Raw genomic sequence first — 25,515 nt, 5'->3', positions numbered from 1 at the left:
GTAGTGTTCCCTCCTTTTCAATTTTTTTGAAGAGTCTGAGCAGGATTGATACTAATTCTTTCTTGAATGTTTGGGAGAATTCACACGTGTAGCCATCTGGTCCTGGAATTTTCTTTTTGGGGAGCTTATTAACGACTGATTCAATTTCTTTACTTCTGATTGGTTTGTTGAGGTCATCTATTTCTTCTTGAGTCAATGCCGGTTGTTCATGCCTTTCTAGGAAGTTGTCCATTTCATCTACATTGTCGAGTTTATTAGCATAAAGTTGTTCATAGTATTCTCATTACTTCCTTTATTTCTGTGAGGTCAGTGGTTATGTCTCCTCTTCCATTTCTGATTTTATTTGTTTGCATCCTCTCTCTTCTTCTTTTTGTCAACCTAAGGGTCCATCAATCTTATTAATTTTCTCATAGAACCAACTCCTGCTTTTGTTGATTTTCTCAATTGTTTTCACATTCTCAACTTCATTTATTTCTGCTCTAATCTTCTTTATTTCTTTCCTTTTGCTTGCTTTGGGGTTCGCTTGCTGTTCTTTTTCTAGTTCTTCCAAGTGGACAGTTAATTCCTCAATTTTTGCCCTTTCTTCTTTTTTGATATAGGCATTTAGGACAATAAATTTCCCTCTTAGCACTGCCTTTGCTCCATCCCATACATTTTAGTATGTTGTGTTTTCATTTTCATTTGCCTTGAGATATTTACTGATTTCTCTTGTAATCTCTTCCTTGACCCACTGGTTGTTTAAGAGTGTGTTCATCTATTTGTGAATTTTCTGGCACTCTGACTATTACTTATTTCCAACTTAGTTTCTTTATGATGTGAGAGTGTTTTGTATGATTTCAATCTTTTTAAATTTATTGAGACTTGCTTTGTAACTCAGCATATGGTCTACCCTTGAGAATGGTCCATGAGCACTTGAAAAAAAGGTGTATCCTGCTGTTGTAGGGTGTAATGTACTATAAACGTCTGTTAAGTCGAGCTCATTCACCGTATTATTCAAATTCTCTGTTCCTTTACTGATCCTCTGTCTAGATGTTCTGTCCATGGATGAGAGTGGGGAATTGAAGTCTCCAACTATTACAGTAGATATGTCTGTTTCTCTTTTCAGTGTCTGCCTCATGTATTTTGGAGCATTCTGGCTTGATGCATAAATATTTATGATAAGTAAATAAAATAAAATATTATGGTTATGTCTTCTTGTTGAATTGTTCCTTTTATCAATACATAGTGCCCTCCTTGTCTCTTTTAACAGTTTTACATTTGAAGTCTAATTTGTTGGATATTAGTTTAGCTACTCCTGCTCTTTTTTGATTGTTATTTACATGGAATATCTTTTCCTAACCTTTCACTTTCAATCTATGTTTATCCTTGGGTCTAAGATGTGTTTCCTGTAGACAGAATATAGATGGGTCCTGTTTTTTTTAATCCATTCTGCCAGTCTATGTCTTTTGAATTGGGAGTTTAATTCATTAACATTTAGTGTTATTACTGTATGGGTAGTACTTTACCATTTTGCCTTTTGGATTTTATATGTCATATCTAATTTTTCTTCTTTTTACCTTTACTGAGAATCCTCATTTCTACATTCTTCTCCACACCTCTCTCTCCTGTCTTTTTGTATCTGCCTCTAGTGCTCCCATTAGTATATCTTGCAGAGCCAGTCTCTTAGTCACAAATTCTCTCAATGATTTTTGGTCTGAAAAGTTTTTAATTTCTCCCTCATTTTTGAAGGAAAATTTTGCTGGATACAGAATTCTCAGTTGGCATTTTTCTCTTTTAGTAATTTAAATATATCATCCCACTGTCTCTTCGCCTCCATGGTTTCTGCTGAGAAATCTACACAGTCTTATTTGGCTTCCCTTGTATGTGATGCATTGCTTCTCTCTTGCTGCTTTCAAGATTCTCTCTTTCTCTTTGACATCTGACATTCTAATTAGTAAGTGTCTTAGAGTACGTCTATTTGGGTCTATTTCCTTTGGGGTATGCTGCACTTCTTGGATCTGTAATTCTAAGTCTTTCATAAGAGTTGGGAAATTTTCAGTGATAATTTCCTCCATTAGTTTTTCTCCTCCTTTTCCCTTCTCTTCACCTTCTGGGACACCCACAACATGTATATTCATGTGCTTCATGTTGTCATTCGATTCCTTGCCCACATTTTCCCATTCTTTTCCCTGTATTTTCTTTTGCTTGTCGGATTTCAGATGTCCCGTCCACCAGTTCACTAATCTTATCTTCTGCCTCTTGAAATCTGACATTGTAGGTTTCCATTGTTTTTTTTCATCTCTTCTACTGTGCCTTTCATTCCCATAAATTCTGTGATTTGTTTTTTTAGACTTTCCTTTTCTTCTTTTTGTACTTTCCTTGCCTTCTTCATATCTTCCCTCAATTCATTGATTTGGTTTTTGATAAGGTTTTCCATGTCTGTTCGTATATTCTGAATTAATTCTTTCAACTCCTGTATCTCTTTGAATTGTTGGTTTGGGCCTCTGACTGGAACAATTCTTCAATATTCCTAGTATGATTAGCTATTTTTTGCTGGTGTATAGGCATTTAATTACCTTAAATAGTTTATTCTGGAGATTGTTTTCACTTCTTTTACCTAGGATTTTCTTGCTGGATGACTTTGTTGTCTATCTGTTCTTTCACATTCAGTTCAGCTTATTCTGGACCAATAGCTTAGGTTTTGTTTAACAGAGTAGAATTTTTCAGTTCTTGTTTTCTTGCTTCTTGCCCTGCCTGTATGGTGACTTTCCACCCTACCACCCTTAGGAGGGTCTACTTAGGTATTAAGGACCTCAGCCAGATTTTCCCAGACCAGACTGCCCTCCTGTCAGAAGGAAAGAGTCATCTGAGTCAATTTTCCCTGAGGATGCAACCTAGCAAGCTGAAAGACTTTCCTATGAAGTCTCTGGACTCTGTGTTTTTCCGATCCTACCCAGTATAAGGTGCTTTTCTTCCTGGGGTCTGAATTCCTTGAGGGAGGGAATCCACCTGAGCTGGGCCCCACCCCTCCTCTGGGGAAGGCACAGGCTCCAGGTAAGCTCTCCTACAAGCTTGTTTCTGCTATGCCTGGTGCAGTTGCAGCCTGAGAAGCCCTGCTCCATATCAAAAGGCAGTCAAGCCTTTGTAGAAACACAGCCACAAAAAAGAAAGAGAAAAATCCTTCTCAGAGCATGACTTTCATTCCTCAGGTTTGCCAATCAAGAGCCTAAGTTGGTATGTTGCTTTGTGAAGTTGGTATGTTACTTCAGATCCTATATGCCCCCTCCTTTCCTTCAGGGCCCAGACTCTTTCAAGTATTATATGGTATCTGATCCAAAAAATCTCTTTTTCCGTCAGCCTGCCCCCTCCATACCAGGGCAAAAATCAGCCAACTCTACTTTGATGTGGTTCAGCTGAGCTGGGGGCCCATTTTTAGTAGTCAGAATTTGTGAATTAATTCCACAATTGGAGCTTAGTTGCGCTCAGACCCTGCTGCTAGTAAAGTCCCTTTCCTTTCCCTCTGGGAAGCAGCCTGTGGGGGAGGGGTACCGGCCACCACAGCCTGGGGCACTCACGCTTCTGGGAGGGCTTGCAGCTGGTCCAGCTGGTCCAGACTGGGTACACTGTGTGTCTGTGGCCCCAGCAGTTGTTCTGTACTGTTCTTGGCTATTTAGTAGCTGCTCTGGAGGACAAACTAAATTCCACAACTCGCTAAGCCACCATCTTGGCACTCTCTCTCCTGTAACTCTGTTTTTAATTCTTAAAGATAGTTCTCTAGTTGTCTGCAAATGTCAGCAATATTACAATTTTAATATAACTATGCTCATGTTATTTTTAACTGAGTAGAAAGTATTTCAGCTAAATTGTGATACTGAATGGATTACCCTTCTGCAGTTTTTATCTTCACCTAAGTAAGATATACCTTTCATTTATCACCATGGCTTAACTTTTCCTTTAACCACTCTTAACTATATACCATTGTAGAAACAGTCTTAACAAATTGTTTGTTAATGAATTTAGTCTTACAAAGTTATACCTCCTGGTTCAGCAAATATTAGGAACACAGTTGGGTATTCTTTTTACTTTATTTAAATTGGGGATGTTTTGAGAGGGGGTAAGGGTTGGGGCAGCTTCCCCTCTCCCTACCTTTTGTTTTGTTTTTTTTCCTGCCTTGTTCATTGCTATCTCGTTGGGGCAAACTGAGCTTGGCACTTCGTAGGTTCTCACTAGACGGTGGCTGAATGAACGGTGAAGGCAAGCCTTAGAATTGTGCTGATGCTTTATGACTCACATAGAGAACTACAACTTTATTTGAGGTGTCTGTATCCTGAAGACCTTTTATCATCACCTAAAACCGTGCTGCGCCTTTGGACAAGGAATATGACAGTGGCAACACAGGACCCAAGAAAACAAACACACACCCACAGTTCATCAAGTTCTGTCCCTTCTAACTTCTGAAACATCTACTTTCATCTCCTCCTCTCTAAGATCATCTCCTACCTGGATTACTGTTATAACACCCAGAACAGCTCTCAAATCCCAGCCTCTACTTCCAAGCCATCTTCCCCAGGGCTATCAGTGTTGATCTTCTATGATAACAAGCTGGGTCCCTCCACTCCTCACTTAGGACATTTGTGACATTGTATACATGGCTATTCATAGGTTCCCACTTCACCTTTCTGGCAAGCAAGTCTGCTGACCCTCTTGAAATCTCCTTGTAAGCCATACTTAACTTACACCTTCCCTAAATATTCTGTATTTGTCATGCCCAAATGCCTCTGTTCATATTGCTCCCTCCCCAACCTTCCAATGCCTTTTATGAATGCCTCTTTCTGTATACTTTGATTTGCAGTTGTTGGTCTGTCTGCTTCCTTCTCTCAATGATGATATCCCTGGGAGAGAGTATTTGACATTCATCCTTGTACTTTCACCGGTACAGCGTCACCAAGCACAGTGTCTCTCATATCACTGAAGCTTAACCAATGTCTGATAAATCAAAGTGCAAGTGGCTTGTCAAATGCTTAGCAGAAAAAAGACCAAAATACGATTCCCCACTGCTTATACAGGCAATCCCTCTATTAAACCTTGGGTCTTTTAAAAAATGATTCTCAGGGGAAAACAAATTATCTTCCTGGGTATATCCTAGCAGCCTAAACTTTGGATAAGTGACAGGCATTACGTAAAAAAAGAAAGAAAAAGAAGGGGAAGCAATCAGCAGTTCAGGCCATTGCTGTAACAAGACAAGTAGTGGTAATGACCGTGATGCAAAGCAGCCTCCCCATCACCGTAACTCTTAGTGCTAATAAGAAAGAGGCAAGGCTTCTCACCATCACTCCTGACAAATCATCTAATTTCTTTGTGTCTCATTTCCATCAGTAAAATAAAGGGTTCAGCTTTTTTTTTTTTTTTTTTTTTTATGGAACTCGGGACACACTGATCTTGGAAATAAAAGTGGTGTATAGATAATAGAGAACATTGGTTTCTGTTTTTTTGCTTTTTATTTTTAATTTATTCCAGCAGAAGAGCTTTAAAAAATCCCCCATCACATCACAGCATCCTCTTATAATCATAAAGGAGAAACCCAAGCCAAGTTTTGAAATTTATAAGAATAATTTTCAAATTCTTTGTTCATGAACCATTACACTGCAAGACAATGGTAGTAAAGTTTGCTTTCTTACCAAACAACACCATCAAAAAAACCCCTTTATATTCAATAATAATAATGTCATAATGCCCTCATCTCATAAATATTCCAGTTAATTTTATTTATGCTTCAAGATCTATTTTGCAAAAGTAATCACAGAAAAGTATGCAGAATAATATTAGCTAAAGTATACTTCCTATGTGCCAGAGGGTTTTAATAAGGATTAATTAATTCAATCCTTATATTGACCCTGTAGAACAGAAACATCACCATCCTCACTTTACAAGAAAGCTAAATCACAGAGAAGCAACTTGTCAAGGTCACTCAGAAAATGAGTAGCAGAACTGGGATTCAAATCCAGACCATTGTGGGTTCAGAGTTCTACTCTTAAGCTCTGTGCTTCATATAACACATACCCATATTCCTGTACCTCAGATTTAATACATATTAACATTTTGCCACAGTTTTTCCTGTTTTAAAGGAAATGTTATAGATATAGCTCAGGTCCCCTCTGTGCATCGACTCTTGTACTCCCTTCTTCCTGAAATGCAACCCACTATCATGTATTTACTATGCCTCTTTCTAGTACATGTTTCATAATTATATGTATCTGTGTGTATAACATATAATGATACATAGTAATGTTTGTACTGTTTTTTTTTTCTTCTTTTTCTGGCAACATGATCAGGGAATCGAACCAGGGTCTCCCACATGAAAGGCAACCATTCTAATGTATTCTTTTTAAAGGTAAAATATGCTAAATGTTATTCTGCAACTTTATATCAAGATTTATCCACACTACTAAATGTACCTGGCTGATGCATATATTTCATTGAAAAAGATATCACAATTTAATTATCCATTTATCTACTGATACACATTTATGTTTTTAAATGATATTTTTTCTTGCTATTACAAAGTTACAGTGAACATCTCTGCATATCTCCTCTTATAAATGAGACAGTCTCTCTAGGGTAGACACTTAGAAAACAAATTTCCAGGTCATATAAAATGCACATATTCAACTTTATGAGCTATTTCAAACTACTATCCAAAGTAGTTGGTCTAATACCTACTTTCACTAGCATATTCTCATTTTCCCATTCCATCAACATCTAGAATAGATAAAATGAATAATTTTCTGATGGAAGTAAAATGGTATCTCATTGTTTCAAATTGTATTTCCCTGATTACCAGTATGGTTGAGCTGCTTTCTTTTTTTAGTCTTATCAGTTCCCTTTTTTTAGAACTGCTTGTTCATTCATTGCCTCTGTTCTTTTCTTTCTTTTTTTTTTTACTGGATTATTTGTCCCTTTTCTTAATGATTTGTGATGATTCTTTACATATTCTACATATTAATCCCTTTTTTGTCTCATGCATTAAAATCATCTCCCAGATTGTTGCTTTTTTTTCAATTGTGTTTATGATAACTTTTGTCCCAGCTAAGATTTTTATTTTAAGGTAATCAGCATTTTCAAACTTTTCTTTTATGGTTTGTACTTTTGTGTCATGGTTAAGAAACTCTTCCCTACACTGAGGTCACTACAAGATTTTCTTCAGTTTTGGGAGTTTTATATTTCTACATTTAATTCTTTAAGTTAGATTTATCTTCATGTCTGATGTGAGGGAAGATCTAATTTGTTTTGTTTCACATGGATAATCAGTTATCTAATATCATTCATTGACTGGTGTTTCCTTTTGCACTCATTTGTGATGTCATCTCTTTCACATACAGTTCTCATACATGTGTAGGTGTGTTTCTGGGTTCTTTCGCCTGTTCCATTGCTCTATTCGCCTACCCTTGTATCAGACCATTCCAATTACTATAACTTCGTAATCTGCTATATTTGTCATAAATTATGTTTTACGTAAACTATAATGTGTTTTTAGTTTTACCTTGTGTGCTGGTTTGAAAGGATGCATGGACCCTAGAAAAGCCATGTGTTAAAATCAAAATCCCATTTCGTAATGGCAGAATAATCCCTATTCAATACTGTATGTTTGAAACTGTAATCAGATCATCTCCCTGGAGATGTGATTTAATCAAGAGGAGTTGTTAAACTGGATTAGGTGACATGTCTCCACCCATTTGGGTGAGTCTTGATAAATTTCTGGAGTCCTATAAAAGAGGAAACATTGTGGAGAATGAAGGAGATTTAGAGAGAGCAGAGCAGAACGACATAGCCACAAGGAGTAGAGTCCACCAGCCAGCGACCTTTGGAGATGAAGAAGAAAAATGTCTCCCAGGGAGCCTCATGAAACAGGAGGCCAGAAGAAGATAGCAGATGATGCCGTGTTCGCCATGTGCTCTTCCAGATGAGAGAGGAACCCTGACCGTGTTCACCATGTGCCTTTCCAGATGAGAGAGAAACTGTGACTGTGTTCTCCATGTGCCTTCTCCCTTGAGAGAGAAACCCTGAATTTCACTGGCCTTCTTGAACCAAGGTATCTTTCCCTGGATGCCTATGATTGGACATTTCTATAGACTTGTTGTAACTGGGACACTTTCTTGGCCTTAGAACTGTAAATTAGCAACTTATTAAATTCCCCTCTTTAAAAGCCATTCCATTTCTGGTCTATTGCATTCCAGCAGCTAGCAAACTAGAACACCTTGCTAAAACTTTCTTGGTAAAAACCTAAATACTTTGAAAAGTCATGGCAATACAGACAACTTTTCTGTTGTTTCTTAAGGGAATGACTACTTAATTCCATACTCCTGTAACCTGCCTCAGTGACGAAAATAAGGACAAAAAATCCTAATTTAAAACCAAGGCTTTGTCTTTGCTCAAAACTAGACTGTAGGAAGGAAGAAGGAGGGCGTGCTCACCAGCTAGTCTTTATTAAAAGAGCTGGTTTAAAGAACACAGTCCCCAGCTGTTTTTAATACATCAGGATACCACTTTTCTTCTATATGTGATAGAACACAATACATCCGCCATCCACCAGTCCTGCCCCTTCAACTCTGAGAATTGCCCTTTGGTCAGCTGGGGAAGAGGAGCTTTGCAACACCCAGGAGAGTCAAGAGCTGGTGATCGTCAAGTAGAAAAACAAGGAGACCTAATGATACTGGTGAGGAAGGTGGAATCAGAAGGTTCTGGAAGGGTGTGCTGATGGCACAGATATGAAAGCCTTCACCGTGTTCAGGCACACATTAGGGATCTATAATTTCTTCGAGGCTTCAACTTGCTCTCTCGATGAACATACAGCCCCCATCACAACAGGGAAGGGGGATGATTTCCTCACTGCCCAATTAGGGACATAGAGGAATAAAACAATGGTGTTGCTTTTAGTTGATGCTGCTAATATCAAGCAGTGAGTCTCAGAAACTCCTGGGGCCAGGCACATAATTTCTCCTGAGAATATGCTCTCCTCAGTTACTTATCAACATGATGGCAGTATGCAAACTACGTGCAAGGGACTGAGATTGAGGAGTGTGCTATATGGTTCCATTAATGGCTCCTTCAGCATTACAAAAGAAAGGGAATATGGAAAAATCAAGTAAGCATCTAGTTCATTAGCTTTCTTCCAAGAGGCCTAATAAATACAGATCACTCTGTTCCACTAGCTCTTAGCAAACTTTCCACGTTACCAGCACTACCGATGAAAACTCAAGGGCAAAATTAAGTAAAAAGAAAAAGAAATAGAGGGTAAGAAGGAAGAAAAGAAATTAGATATAAGAGACAAAATAAAGTGCCAATGTCCAGGTTTCCTACACTTCTCATTTGAGCTACCACTTGGTGATTCTGCTGTTCGATCTCTCGGCTACAAGGGATAAAATCAAGAAATGGCAAAGAAACAAAACAGAAGATCGTTTCAGGAAATAGCGGTATGAAGTAGAAAAAAGTAAACTTAAGGGAAAACCAAATTCAAAATTAAAATTTAATAAATACTAAGCATTCTCTCATTTTCCAGAACTGCCCTAAAATCCCATAGCCAAAAGCAAAAGGTACCAAGTCCTCCTGCCCCCATTCTAGGTTCAAGGAAGGTTACTTGTAGGGTCAACCAGTCCCAAAAAGCCACACATTTCAGCAAAACTCTCACTAAGGAAAGGAGTCCGGAAAGTGGCCTTATGGAGAAAGGTTCAGGTGTGGTGAGGAAAAGCTCTCTTTTCCCCTAACCTAGGAGCTGCTTGAATAGTTCGTACAGCAAGAAAACAGACAATACAGGGTATCACAGTAGCGGTGGTTACTTATTAAAGGAATGTTATTTATTTTAGGTGAAAATAAAAAACTACTGACAAAAAAATAAAAAAAAAATACAATTTTTTCATGCAACATCTAGAAGGGATTAACAACTTTCCTAGGTTCAGAGGTTACATCCCTCTAAATTCTTTGTTTAAAACAAAGAAAGATCAGTCTAGCTAGTTTAGGCAGGCAAAGAATTTAAAAGGCCGTAGAGTCTTCTGGAATAATGTCCTGAGCACACCACAGGTAGAGACACCCAGCCACCAAAAAAACCAGCCTACTCCTCTGACCCTGGGCCTACTGCTGGAATGCTGTTTCTACCTTTAGAAACTGATGTATTTGCCAAAACAGATTTTTTCAGGCGTTTCTGTTTCAGAGTCTGGTGTCAATGCAACTGACTGGTAAAACCTAAGGTCACAAGTCTGTGCCCTTGCTGAAACAGAAACTTGGAAAGCAAGTTTCTGGCCTCTCCAGTAGGAAAGTGCAGATGCACAAAGGGGGTAGTTCTCTTACACAGGAAGAATGTTCTAAGTTACCGGATGGCCAGATGGAATGATAATACCCACTACAGTCTGGACCTTATATTCCCTAAATCAGTGCTTCTCAAACTTTATTGCGAATATGAGTCACCTAGAAATCCTGTTAAAATATTCTGTAGGCCTGAGGAGGGGACTGAGGTTCTGCCCTTTTAAGTTCTCAGGTTGTGCTGATATTACTAGTCTACGGGCCACATTTTTAGTAAATGAAAGGATGTTACTGCATAAAACAGGAATCTGCTTCACTTCTTAGACTACTGAGCACAATCAAATAATTACAATGATGATGATGGGATTATCTTTTAATGAATGTTTATCACATTCAGGTACTTAGCTATATTTTCACAAGAATCACCCTATGAGGTAGGCATTATTACCCGTACTTTAGAAATGAGAAAAATGAGTGTTGGGAATTGAATCACGTCCCCTAAAAAGGGCATGTTCAAGTACCAACCCCTGGTCCTTTGGGTGGGAACCCATTTGTAAACAGGACCTTTGAAGACGCTATTAGTTAAGGTGTGCCCAAACTGAATGAGGGCAGACCTTAAAGTAATGTGGCAAAGGAAACTGGATATGGAAGAGAGAAGCCATGGGGTGTAGCCAGAAGCTGAAAGTCAATGGAAACCAGAAGAGAAAAGAAAAGATGCCACCATGTATATTGCCATGTGATGGAAAAGCCAAGGAACCAGAAAGATTGCCAGTCAGCCAGAAGGCAAAGGAGAAAGCAAGTCTTCCAGCCTCTGAAACCATGAGTCAAAAAATTCCTGTTGTTAAGCCAACCCATTGAATGGAATTTACCTTAGCAGTTAAAAAACTTAAAACTGAGATTCAGAGAAGTGAAATGACTCAGCCAAGGCCACAGGGCCAGCAGCAGGTAAGGCTTAGAACAACCCAGGAATGCCTAATCCTAAACCTTGAGTGGTTGGGCTCTACTGTTACAATGCCCAGCACTCAGTATATGCAGAAAATAACGGCATACACTGAGCCTGAATTTTCACTCCGTTTCTCTTTTCTTTCCAAATTTATGTCTCAGGTCTTCCTGCAGGAAGGGACAGGAAAGGATGTATGTGGCTAAGAAATCAAATTTTTAGTTTTATTCCTTTGGGTAAGGAGTGGCATGTGTTTCTTTTAAAACAAGGAAATTTATAAAACTAATAATCTAGATAGACACACATATATTTACACAAGCAGATATATACATAGTTCTATCCTTTAAATTATGATACTGCTCTAGTAAACTCTGTCTTTATTTGACACAAATAAACCACTGTTCCTATCTGCCCACATAAAAAAAACTAAATGCTCAACAAAACTTGCACAATACACACACATGCACATACACAGAAGTAGGTATCTTCAGTTTGCTGCCCAGCCTACACTCTCTCTAGAACAGTACACAGAGTGGCCTTGGAAGATACCCTCAGCCTGCTAAGTATGCGGTTTGTGTAGCATTTAAGCCAATATATTTCTAGGGTGGGGGGCCACAACCCTATGGTTACACATTTGATCAAGTCTCCAGACTGGGAATGTGTTAGAAAAGTATAAAGATATATGCTTTCAAATTTATACATATACATACATATACACACACCAAAAGTGATTGCTTGCTCCCATAAAACTTTTGGGAAAAGAGCTAATTAATTAATAAAAATCACACAAATCTTAAAGGATGCTGTGTATATATGTGTGTCTATTTAAGAAAAAGACATATAAACACCTGGCTCGCAATGCGATAGAGATTTAAATTTCATAATGACAAATGCCCCCAATTTACATCAACACCTCAAAAATTAAGAGTCCAACCTACTGGTAGATAGTCAATAATTCTTCCAATAAAGTATGTCAATAAGTCTTCCAATAAAATATGTCCTCTTTACTCATTATCATTTGCTAAGATTTTGATTGAGCAGCCTGACAAGGTTGACATGAAAATTAATAATTTGACCCACATTTTAACATTTTTTAACTCTGTGAGTTCACTTCTGAACAGAAATGTTAATTTTCCATGAGAAAATACAATTTAAGTGACATCAGTTAAACTAAACAAAATGGAACAATTTCTCTTAGTTTCCAGCTAACTCAACAGTCATCTGCCAAATTATGTTTAAAAATATTATTCAAAAACATGCAATATTTCTGCAATGAGCTTATAAAGACTCAAGCTGACCCACCAGCCATTTTAAAAGTACTTTCATCTAGTTATTTTTAAAACCTATCTTCTCGACTTAGTCCTGAATATGCTTTAAATTAACTATACAAGGGCCATCTGTACATAGTCATTAATACATATCTGGACGTGCTGCATTCTAAATTTTTAAAATCTATGTTTAGAACATAGATTTACTACTATAAATAAATATGCAAACACAAATAAATAAAACTTTAGAGAACAAAACTCAGTTTGGGCCCCATGGAACAAAGATAAATTGTTTAAGTTAACTCTTTATCTTTTACAAAATCAAGATGCAAGCCAAATCTTTATTTGTTCCATTGATGTCTCCAGTCCAAACACTGTTTCTCTAAGGCTAATTAATCTTAGCCATGGAATATCCTCCCATAGAACACTGGATCAAAACATCAGGATCATTCCACAGGAAATTCGCATTACTATTTCTTCCTACTATTTTTCTTGAAGGATCAACTCCAAATCAATTCTTCTTGCAAGAGTAAACCCAAGTTACAATTAACATTACTGTATTATGTACATGTTTGGCATGTCTATTTTTTATGGTTATCACAAGAAGTGCAATTTCAATGAGAGAAGGAAAAAAGACTACAGAATGCCATCTACACAATAATAAAATGGTGAAAATGTTTCTTTTCTAAATAGGTTGAATTTTTTTCATAGTAAGATATGCATTTGTGATTTAATAAAGAATTATTTACTACTTACTAGAGAGATGCAAGAAAATCTTTGTTTTGAAGGGCTTATGTTAGTGGAAAGGTATACAATATATATACTGAACCAATATAAAAATATACTGGAGCACTTTCCAAAACACATCTCTGAATTCCACCTTCAAATATAAATTAAGGCAGAATGTAGAAAACTCTGCCAAGCTAAATCCCCTATTTTATTCATAGATAGCAAGAGAGAGAGAGAGATAAAGAGATAGAGAGCTAGACACACAGACAGGTTAAAAAAAGAAAAAGAGGAAGAAAAGTAACAAGAAAACATATCAGATTCATAACTATTTAAGTACAACAGGTACTATTACACCCAATATGTATGTGCCAAGAATCATTATTTTTCTCATACAAAGACTTTCACCAGCCTAATAAAAATAACATATTGTCTAGGGATATCAAGATTAGTCAAAGGCCACATGAAGGGAAGGAGGGGGCAAAAAAAAAAAAAAAGGACAACCTATCGAATGGGAAAAAATATTTGCAAACCACGTATCTGGATAAAGGACTTGTATCCAGGATATATAAAGAACTCTTACAATTCACACACACACACACACACACACACAGAAGACAAACAACCCAATTAAAATTGGGCAATGGATTTACATACAAGTTTCTCAAAGAAGATATAGAAATGGCCAATAAGCATATGGAAAGACCTTCAACCTCATCAGTCATTAGGTGATGCAAATCAAAACCACTATGAGATACAACCTCACACCCACTAGGATGATTACTATCAAAGCAAAAAGAAGATAAGTGTTGGTGGAGATGTGGAGAAACTGGATCCCTCCTGCATTGCTGGTGGAGAAGTAAAATAGTGCACTGCTATGGAAAACAGCTTGGTGGATCCTCAAACATTTAAACATAGAATTATCACATGAGCAAATAAAAATTATGTCCGCGCAAAAACTTGTATACTATTGTTCACAGAAGCATTATTAAAAAACAGTCCTAAAAGGAAACAACCCAAATGTCCATCAAGTGATGAAAGGATAAACAAAATATGATATTTCCAAAGAAATGAAATATTATTTGGCAAAAAAAGGATGGAAATATTGATATATGCTTAACAACATTGATAAACCTTGAAAACTATTATTCTAAAGGCAAGAAGCCAGTCATAAAAGACCACATAGTATATGATTCCATTTATATGACTTGTTCAGAACAGTAAGGATCAATAGTGACAGAAAGGAGATTAGTCATAGCCAGGGCATGAAGGGAGGGGCAATGAAGGGTGTCTCCTGATGGGTAAAGGGTTTCTTTCTAGGGTGATTAAAATGTTCTGAAATTAGAAATTGCTGATGGTGCACAACTCTGTAAATACACTAAAAACCACTGAATAGTATACTTTAAAACAGTAAATTTAGTGGCACATGAACTTTGCAGTAAAATTTACTTTAAAAAGAAAGAACAATAAGCTAAAAAGCATAATTTTGATTCAGGATATATCTGTTTTCAGTGTATATTTTATTAATAAAACCATGACAACTTTAAAAAAATAATGAATTGAAGGTTCACTTCAGGAATTTTAAAGTTGACACTAAAATAGGGAAAGCATGTTCGCAAAAAATTTAATTCTAGTAAGTTATAGGATAAAAGTCACAGGTACCTCAGGCTTCTAAGGAAGTTTTTCCCAAAACACTTGGCTCTCTTAAGTCCTTCTTAAGAAGGACTAAAAGAAACCAAAACGTACTAAGATTTCTGCTTTCTAGATACTCCTCATACCTATTCATCCTTGTCTAAGTTTCTATTTCTAGCCTGTCATTAAATTTGAATCATGAACCCAAAAGCACAAGACACAAACCTCCTTTATATAACATTAGCTCAGACTAAATAAATATTACAATGGTGGAATTACAGAACATTAGGATATTAGAATTATAGATAGGAGTCTTGTATAATTATTTTCCTTTTCTCTCAATCTTTTCCAATTAGGCTCACACGTTCCAGAAACACAAGTTAACTGATTCTCATAAATTTTGAGAGAACAGATCAAATACTTCTTTTAAAAATATTTGGTGCTTTTATTTTAAACTTGTTTTAAAATTCTTCACCTTCTAAAATGAATGGAAAGGTCAAATTGTTTCAGATAAATAATAATGGAAAAACATTAGGTCTATAATTATTATATGCCTAAGTCAACATCTTTTTTGGCTTCAAACCACAACCACATACCTTGATACTACATGAGAGGATAAAAAAAATCTTTCAAAACTAACTTTACCATATAAAAACACAGCTTAAGGTCAGATAGCAACTTTAAGTCTAACCATGCAATCAACAGCACAATTCAACAGCTGTCCTCTCAGCCCTAAAATACATGAACTGGATGGATGGTTTTATTCAGATGAACTTTAGAGTATCACCTGGATGTGATGCATTTAGTTATTTCTATCTCTCTGAGAATAATGAAGGCAGAATTTTAGCAAGCTGAGCCAATGGTTTTAGTAGTGTTGACGGCGCGGGATTCTCTGTATGCATATGTTGAAGGACCCAGCACCAGCCCACGTGCCATACCTTGTATGCACTGTGCCGTGGCCTCTGTGGTTATGGTTGGAGCAACCACAGGCTGCTGCTGACTGGAGCTCACTTCTGGTTCAGTGTTAACTGAAGGAGAAAGGTCCACCTCACAAGAGGAGACCTGGCTGGGCAGATGAGGCAGGAACTCCTCAGAAGCAACTTGTTCATCCTGTCCAGGCAGCTGCAGAGCAGACAAAGGGATGCTGATCTGTTTGTTGGGATGGGATGTGCTCACAGGCATCTGCATTGCCACCTGCTGGTTGGCGCCATGAGCACCAGGGGGTACTCTATTTGGTGAAGCCAGAGATACCCTTGCAGTCTTCTGGACAATTGGCCGAGAGATCACAGAGGGGGATGCAGACACACTATGTGGGTCTAGCTCCGTGCTGATGGCAGATGTTACATGAGGAATCAGCTTAGCAGACCCTACACAGGAGGGGCCAGCATGAGTCTGAGACTTGGGTTTTGCCATCTGCGTCAATGACAGTGCTGGTCCATCCACACCTCCAGTCAGCTCTGCATTTGCCACAATGTAATAGTCTTCGGGAATCTCTTGTTTGATTTTCTTGATGATGACATCATTGCTGCATTCATCAACCATCTGAACCTGGGAGCTCGAGTGGAGAGAAGACGGCATCACTGCAGGCCTTTTTCGAGCAATGCTTTGAGGCCTTTGGGTTTGGGGTTCAAAGTCACTATCCTCATCTGTAACAGAAGACTCACATACCATGTCAAACAGTGTATTTTCATCTTCATATTCTTCAACAGCTTCATCCAGTTCAGAAGGCTCACTGCAATAAGAGAAGTCACAGGAGTCTCTGGCCCGGGTACAGTCTAGCTTCGCTTTCACTGGTCTCCCAGGGTACCTTTCAACAGGGCTGGTTTGTGTCTCAGAAGGTACCCCAATTATACTGGGACTATCAGAGTTGAAACTTCTGTTATCCTGGAAACAGACCCTCTCTTGGGACCCAGCTCTGCAAGTAGCTGTCAGTGGCCAGTGGTAAGCATGGCCAGCACTACAGCCCCACATTGCTGTAAGGTTCCCATGGGAGCCTTCGGAAAGCAAGTGCTTCAGGTTTGGAATGAGGCTGCATATGGTCCCATGGCTATGGGCCCAGCTGACCAATTTGGACAGATTCTCGGATGAGGTATGAAGGCAATCCTCCATGTTACAGGATCAGCAGCGTCCTTCCTAAAGGGAAACAATCAAAATAAGAAGTCATTATTACCCAAGACACTCCCATATCTCAATTACTTCAATTTCCTCCAACTATGATTATTGACTTCAAAAAGAAATGCACTCCAAATATGTAGTAAATAACACTGTATATGGATAAGGACAGGAAAAGAATACAGGAAAAAGCAAAAAGAGCTGATATCTTACAATTGTAGGATTTGAAGAAAAATTTTGTTCGTTTCCTTTACTGTTATAATAATGCCCATCTAAGAAAGAAAAGGGGGAGGTGGAGGAACAATTGTACTACAGGAAAAAAGAGGGGGTGAGATTTTCCATGGCATGTTTTACTTCCAAAATCAGAGAGAAAGGTTCAGTCATTCCCATAATAATAAAATATACACACAGCATTTCTACATTAACCAAGATGATACACTTTCAACTTCAGTCCATGTCATTACTAGAGGCAGAGAAAATAAAGGTTTACACTTCTAAGATGGATGTTAGAGAAGGGAAATCAATCATCTGCTAAGCACCAGAAAACAATATAGTGCATAAGCACCAGAAAATAAAATAGTGCAACTCAGAGTCTAAGGAGAGAATGAGGGGCTAAGTTTGCGAACTGAAGAAAGAAAAATCTTTAGGAGAGAAAGGAGAGCAAATTGGGAGGTGATATCTTGGTGGAGTAGCCTCTGCTGGGGACAGGAGCACAGATAGGCTGGAGACCACGGTGATGGCCTCCTACCTCCCCACTGTCTGAATTTCCTGGGGTAAGGATGTGTCTGCTGTATTGCATCATCTGAGGTCCTCACACATCCAAAGACAACAATTAGATTTACCAAATAGAAGTAAATCTTTCCTTGTTAGGCAGGCATCAAAGAGGATCATAGCTGTGGATAAGAGTGAGGACATCACGAAGGGCAGAAAAAGCAAAATGGGGCACGTGGGACCAGCAAGTGTGGGGTAATGTTAAGAGGCTCTGCCGAGAGGAGACACTGAGAAGAATCTAGGAGAGAGGTATGAGGACTTCAATGTGCGGTCTCTCATCTGCAGCTGACAAAAGAGAACGCCTCACTGAAGACAGGCTCTGCACTAAGGCACCCAGGCCTAACTGCAATTCCAGGAGACCCTGTGAAACCTGCATCTGAGCCTCCAGGGCTCCCCATTGTCAGAGGGTAAGCTGAAGTCCTTCAACATGATAGAAGATCTCCATAATGTGACACAGCCACATACAAGCCTCATTTTCCATTACCTCTGCCTCATCCTCACTTTCTGTAGTCTCTTTTTCTTTAAACAGTTTCCCACCCCAATGGCCTCTAGAAACTTGTTCTATGGCTTGATATGCAGCCCTTCTCCTTGCTCATCAGGAAAGCCCCTTTAATGACTAAACATGGGATCTCCACCTGTTGAAGTCTTTCCCAATCCCTCTGCTTCAGGGATTTATTTAGATTTCCCTTTGCCAGTGCAGCCATTACCCTTGAGGAATGTTGTCTTTGAACTTAGACTCTATATCCTTAACTTCCTTGCCCATCTCTCTGGCTTGACTGAGGAGCCCTGGGGACATGGACCATGATTAGCTATTCATTCATCAGTAAGGACCTGCTTTGGAATACACAAAATAATAAAGCACGGTCCTGCTCTTGAGACTATATAAAATCTGCCTCGCATATAGTTGGTGCTGAATACGTGAATGAAGAATGAATAAATGAATATAAAATTGAGCCACACCATCAACACTAAGTGAACATGTAAGACACTCAAGTAAGAAACACGAAATTTTCTCCATCACTTTTGTCACAATCACTCCAAGGATCAGAGGTTTTTCTCTCCAATAGTGTAACCAGTCTTGCGTATTATTAATACGCAAGAGTAATACACGAGCAACAAGATTTCATGAAACAACACAATAAACAGTGACTGAGTCAGGAATGTCAAATCCTAGTCCTGGAACTGTTGACCATGGCCTTGGACAATTAAGTGGCTCTAGGCCTGAAATGACCTACATGATCTTTAAGTTTCCTTTATCATCTAGGAATCTAGGAACTTATTTCCTTTATATTCCTTTAAAGTCTGGCTATAGTAGAACTACAGATAAAAAAGAAAGACTGGTTTTTACTTTGAGCTTCTTAACATGTCTATAGTTAATTAGTATGGCAGGCCACCCCTTGCCTACCCAGTGTCCATTCTCTCTTATTCCTTATAAAGAAACTCCAACTAGTCTCTATATTCACTGATAGCCATAACCCTAAAGTGACAGCACTAAATTCCAATTTGTTGGGAACATCACTGCAATTATGTTCATGCTGCATTTTTTCACCACATATAAATACAAAACCACTCTTTTGCATTGATAATTTCAAATTAAAGGCTTTGTGATTTGACACCGTAAAAAAGCAATATAGGATGTTGGAGTAATAAACCACTTTAAGTGTCACAGGCTAATGAGAAAAGAAAAAGAACCGAAATAAATGATCTATATCCATACAAAGAGGAATCACATACATTATGGCACAACAGTTGAAAGAAGATACTGCACCAGTCAAATACAGAAAAATGTGGCAGAATCAAAACATACAATTGCATAAGCACGTGGAACACAAAAGAACCCATTGGCCAGGTAAAGGCAACTATACAATAATTAAACTGATATCTTTGCTGAAGGCCCCATGGTCAAAAGAGGGGGGATAAAAACACTAAACTAAAACACAATAATTAAAATAATAAAAGATAAAGTGGATACAATTGTAAATTTTATTGAAGCTTAACCACTTACTTCTAAAGTATTCACCAATCTTTGAGAACCAACAGGAAGTAATTGCAAGTTGCTTTTATTACATTCTGAAATTCACTGACAATCTTATGAAAAGGCTCTTAAACTTTTCTTAAGTATGAGAAAATGAAAATATTTTTACAGGATTATTACTGATATATTTCAACTAGGCAACTAATGTTACATAGTAGATATGATAGCATGATTAGCTGATATTTGGGGCAATTAAGCAGAGTGGGTCCCAGGTGACAAAGAATAGTTATCAATAAACTGCAATGTGCTCCGAGTTTAATACAAAATCAATTCAATGATAAGATAACCAGGGAATTTCCAAAATGGTAAGAATAAATTGTTTCTACAATTTACCGATTTCTTTCAACAGTCTGATGATAAGCTCTATGCTGAAAAATAATGCTTGTTCTACATTGTCAAAAATTGAAAAAGAACTTGTGATATTATTTTCCTTTATCTGATATGGGCAATGAATGGATTAGAAGCTCAGCTTCACAGAGTTAAGTGACATTGATTCAAGTAATATAGGCGGGCAGAGTGTAAGTTAAATATGAGTTTTGATTATCCTAAATTAGCAAATGAGGCTACAAAATTATTAATACCACATCATATGTCAGGCAAGCAGACATTCTATGACTATTTGACATAGTAAAAATCAGAAACATATTAACTATAGGAGAAAGTAAAATTTTCCATATTTGCAGATGATACAGCTATTTACAGAGAACAAAAAAACTGCTAGAACTCATAAATGAATTAAGCAAAGTCATAGGATAGAAGATTAATATAAAAATCAATTATTTTCTATATATTGGCCACAACTAGAAAATTAAATTCAAGCAATTATAATTACAAAAGTACCAAAATATACATCTTATATGTATTATATATATTTTATATATATCCATGTGTGTATATATATGTATATCCCAATGGAATGGAATAAACAATTCAGAAATAGTCACACACATTTGTTCAACTTATTTTTGATAGAAGTGCGAAGATGGGGAAAGAGAAGTCTTCAAATGAATGGTGCTTGATCAACTGCCTAGCCATGTGAGGGAAAAAACTCATCACCCCTAGTTATACCACACGCAAAAATGAAATCAAAATGGATCATAAGTGACATCATCAACATAGCGACATAAGACATCTACTGAAAACTTCACCCCACAGATTCTGCGGGAAAAAAAAACGAAAAATCTCATCTGCTCAAAACTGTGGAAGAAGCGAAAGACTACAGAAGGATCCCACAAATGCTTAACCTAAGAAAGAAAAAAACATCAGGTAGGAAGCTTCCATGCAGTATCTGCCAGTACACTTTCCCCCCTCACTCAGTCCCATGCAGCTTGGGAAATGCGCAGAAGCAGAGGCCGGGATCGCTCCTACTGTCAACTGGGTAAACAGACTGTAAAATCTCTCACAGCAGTGAGACAGATCCCCACCTATATCCAGACACAGACACCCATGTCCACAGAGACCCACAAAAAGACTCAAGCCACAGGGGAGTGTGGAATACAAAAGGACACCAAGGAGGAACTTCCAAAATGGACCATTAAAGAGGGAATGACAGACTCTACTACTTTCCCAAAAGCAGCAAGTAACCAAGCAGAAACTGTATGAATCAACTGTTTGGGGACCGAGGAAATAGGGGAAGACATTGCAATGCCCAGGTCAGTGCGGACAAAGGGAGTGAGAAAATGTGGCAGAGAAACGTGGGCACTCTCCATGGCTCCTGGTGCACATTCCCCAGCCATGAGGGAAGCAGCAACAAGGACACTCAATCCGTTTAGGGGATGGCTGTCACCTCTGCCCCAAGTACAGAGGTGTCACAACCCAATCTGAGCCAGATATCGGCAAGCAAAGTGCGAACACCTGGAACCCACAATTTCAGCCCTGCCTAGCCAATTGCTGCTGGGATCCAAGAGTTAAACATTTTCTGAGGATGAATGAATAACCAAGGAGTGCCATCTGCTGGGCACTGGACAGTGCAGGGGGGAAAAGTATGGCTTTTTTGAGCCTCTCCAGAACCTATCCCAGGCCTATCAGAGCTGGTCTACAACACTGTACAGGTACCCAGCCCTGTTCTCGCTGGGAAATACCAACAATTCAACTGTCATAGCAATGACTTAATATAAACCTAGGCAACAATTAAATCCTAGACAAGAGAGAAAAACTGACCTTCTGAATAGATCCATTAAGATAATCAGATGATCAGTATCAGCAAAAAAAAAAAATCACAAAGCATACTAAAACACAGGAAGAAATGTCCCAGTCAAAGGGACAACTTGAAAAGTAGTAGGAGACACAAAATCTAGAACTAGTCAAAGATGTCCAAACAAATCTCCTGAATCAATACAAACAGATGAAGAAAAATATGCATAAAGAGATAACGGATATTAAGAAACACATTTGGAGACCATAAAGAAGAACCTGAAAGAATACACAGAAAAATAACAGACACTTTGGAAATGAAAGGCACTACAGATGAAATTCAAAATATACTAGAGGCAAACAACAGCAGGTCTGAAGAGGCAGAAGAAAGGACAAGTGAGCTGGAAGATAGAACAAACAAAATCAGACAGACAAAAAACAAATGGAAAATTTGAGCAAGGTGTCAAGGAAGACATTGACAACACAAAGAGGCACAAATAAATGCATCACGGGTATCCCAAAAGGAGAAGAGGGAGAAAAAGGGCCAGGACGAATATTCAGAGAAATAATCCTGAAAATTTCCCAACCCTTATAAAAGACAAATGCAAATCCAAGAAGCCCAACATACCCCAAATAAAATAAATCCAAAAAGGTCCACGCCAAAACACATACTTATCAGAACTTCAAATGTCAAAGAAAAGGAAAAAATTCTGAAAGCAGCAAGAAAAAACTGACTGACCACATACAAGGGAAGCCAAATAAGACCAAATGTTGATTTTTTATAAGACACCATGGAGGCAAGAACACAATGGTACTATATAGTTAAAATAGTGAAAAAGAAAAATTGCCAGCCAATTTATCCAGCAAAGCTGTCCTTCAGAAATAAGGGGGAGTTTAAAATACTTCCAGATAAACTTAAGCTGAAAGAATTTGTTAATAAGAGATCTGCTCTACATAAAATACTAAAGGGAGTACTGCCAGCTGAAAAGAAAAGATAGGAGAGAGAGGAAGGTCTGGAGGAGGGTACAAAAATAAAAGTGTTCGTAAGAGTAACAAAAGGGGAAAAATGGAGAAAAAAAGTGATAAAGGGAATAAAATGTTGAAGTAAGTATTGCCTTCACAGTAGTAACATTGACTGTTAATGGATTAAGCTTTACAATTAAAAGACAGATTGGCCAACTGAATAAATAAAAAAATAGGATCCAGGTACATGGTGTTTACAAGAGATTCATTTTAGACCCAAAGATACAAATAGGTTGAAAAGTAAAAGGAAGGAAAAAGATATTCCACAAAAGCAGTAACAACAAAAAAACCTGGGGTAGCTATACTAGTATCAGACAAAACAGACTTACTTTAAACATAAAAACATTATGAGACAAAGAAGGACTCTATATATTCATCAAGAAGAAATAACAATAATAGATGTTTATGCACCTAATCAAAGTGCCACCAAATACATGAGGTAAGCACTGGCAAAACTGAAGGGAGTAATAGACATCTCTTCAATAACAGTGGGAAACATCAACATACCACTCTTTTTTATAGATAGAACAACTAAACAGAGGACTAATAAGGAAACTGAGAACCTAAATAATATGATAAATGAACTGGACCTGACAGATCTATATATAAAACACTGCACATTCAAACAGCAGGATATACATTCTTCTCAAGTGCTCAATGAAAATTCTCAAGAACAGATCACGTGATGGGGCACAAAAAAGTTCTTTATTAAAAAGACTGAGATTATATAAAGCATTTATCTGATCATAATGGACTAAAGATGGAAATCAATAACAGAGAGTTAGAAATTTCACAAATATATGGAGGTTAAACAACACACCCTTAAATTCAGAAGAAATTGCAAGAGAAATTCAAAAGTATTTCAAGATGAAAGCAAATGAGAACACAACATATCAAATGTATGGGATGGAGCAAAGGCAGTGCTGAGAGGGAAATTTATAGCCCTAAGTGTCTATAATAAAAAGGACTAAATAGCTAAAACTAAAGACCTAACTGAACAAGTAGAGAAACTTTGAGAAAGGACAGCAAAAGAGTCCCAAAACAAGAAGGAAAGAAAAAACAAAGATCAGAGCAGAGGAGGAAAAAGTAGAAAAAAATAAACAGAACTAAAAGCTAGTTATTTGAGAAGATCAACAAAGTTGACGACACCTTGGCTAGACTGACGTCAAAAAGGGAGAAGAAACAAATAGATCAAATCAGAAATGAGAGGGTTTCTCATTTCTACAGATGTCAAAGACAAAAAAAAATCATAACAGGATACTATAAACAACTGTATGCCAACAAACTAGACAACCTAGATGAGATGGACAACTTCCTAGAATTACACCAAAAAAAAATCTATACTGACTGGAGAAGAAATAGAAGAGCTCAACAAACCAATCACAAGTAATGAGACTGAATCAGTTGTCAAAAAACTCCCAATAAGGGGGTACAAGGGTTGTTCAGTGGTAGAATTTTTGCCTGCCATGTGGGAGACCTGTGTTTGATTCCCAGCCCATGCACTTTTCAAAAACAAACCAGCAAAACAAACAAACAAAAATTTGACAGATGGTGCTGCAATAACAGGATACTCACATGGAAAAAGAATGAATTGTGATTCCTGTCATACAGCATACCAAAAACAAGAAACAAAGAAAAACACCCAACAAGGAAAAGCCCAGACTAATGTGAAATTAGGTTTCACAGACTCATTTTACCAAGTGTTCTAGTTTGCTAGCTGCCGGAATGCAATATACTGGAAACAGAATGGCTTTTAAATTGGGAATTTAATGAGTTGCTAGCTTACAGTTCTAAGGCCGAGAAAATGTCCCAATTAAAATAAGTCTATAGAAGTGTCCAATCTATGGCATCCAGGGAAAGATACCCTGGATCAAGAAGGCCAACGACGTTCAACATTTCTTTCTCAGTTGGAAGGGCACATGGTGAACATGGTGGCATCTGTGGCTTTCACGTGGCTCTACCAAAAAGAGACTCTCTCCAAAATGTTTCCTCTTTTAAAGGATTCCAGCAAGCAACTCCAACTTCAGTGGGTGGAGAAACACCTCCATGGAAATCATCTAATCAAAAGTTACCACTCACAATTGGGTGGGTCACATATTCATGGAAACAATCAAAATGCTCCCACCAGCAATACTGAATGAGGATCAAAGGGCATGGCTTTTCTGGGGTCCACCACAGATCCAGACCAGCACACCAAGCATACCAAGAAGAATTAATATCATTCCTGCTCAAACTCTTCCAAAAACTTGAAGAAGAGGAACACTACCCTAACTCATTCCATGAAGACAACACCACCTATTACCAAAGTCTCATAAAGATACCACAGAGAAAATTAGAGATCAATTTCTCTAATGAATACAGATGGAAAAATCCTCAACAAACTACTTGCACATCAAATCCAACAGCACATTAAAAGAATTATACACCTTGACCAAATGGGTTTTATTCCCCAGGTATGCAAGGGTGGTTCAAGAGAAGAAAATCAATTAATATAATATGCCACATTATAAAATCGAAAGGGAAAAAACCACATGATCATCTCAATTGATGTAAAAAAGGCATTTGACAAAATTCAGCATCCTTTCTTGATAAAAACACTTCGA

At 37.8% G+C, this 25,515-nt stretch overlaps 1 protein-coding gene across 6 annotated transcripts in view; it reads right to left on the bottom strand.

Annotated features, from left to right (window-relative positions):
* The window catches only part of KIAA1958 (KIAA1958 ortholog), a 284,958-nt gene that overhangs the window by 121,332 nt on the left and 138,111 nt on the right, over nucleotides 1-25,515 (bottom strand). For all 6 annotated transcript variants that reach the window (XM_077142176.1, XM_077142212.1, XM_077142185.1 and 3 more), the window contains exon 2: nucleotides 15,777-16,971. In XM_077142176.1, coding sequence (XP_076998291.1) covers nucleotides 15,777-16,947 — 1,171 coding nt within the window. In that variant the 5' untranslated portion in view covers nucleotides 16,948-16,971. The remainder of the gene's footprint in view (nucleotides 1-15,776; nucleotides 16,972-25,515) is intronic.

Source organism: Tamandua tetradactyla, chromosome 2, assembly GCF_023851605.1.
Source record: "Tamandua tetradactyla isolate mTamTet1 chromosome 2, mTamTet1.pri, whole genome shotgun sequence".
NCBI lineage: Eukaryota > Metazoa > Chordata > Mammalia > Pilosa > Myrmecophagidae > Tamandua > Tamandua tetradactyla.
The sequence above is the reverse complement of the archived record's forward strand: the minus strand, read 5'-3'. Positions and strand labels throughout refer to the sequence as shown.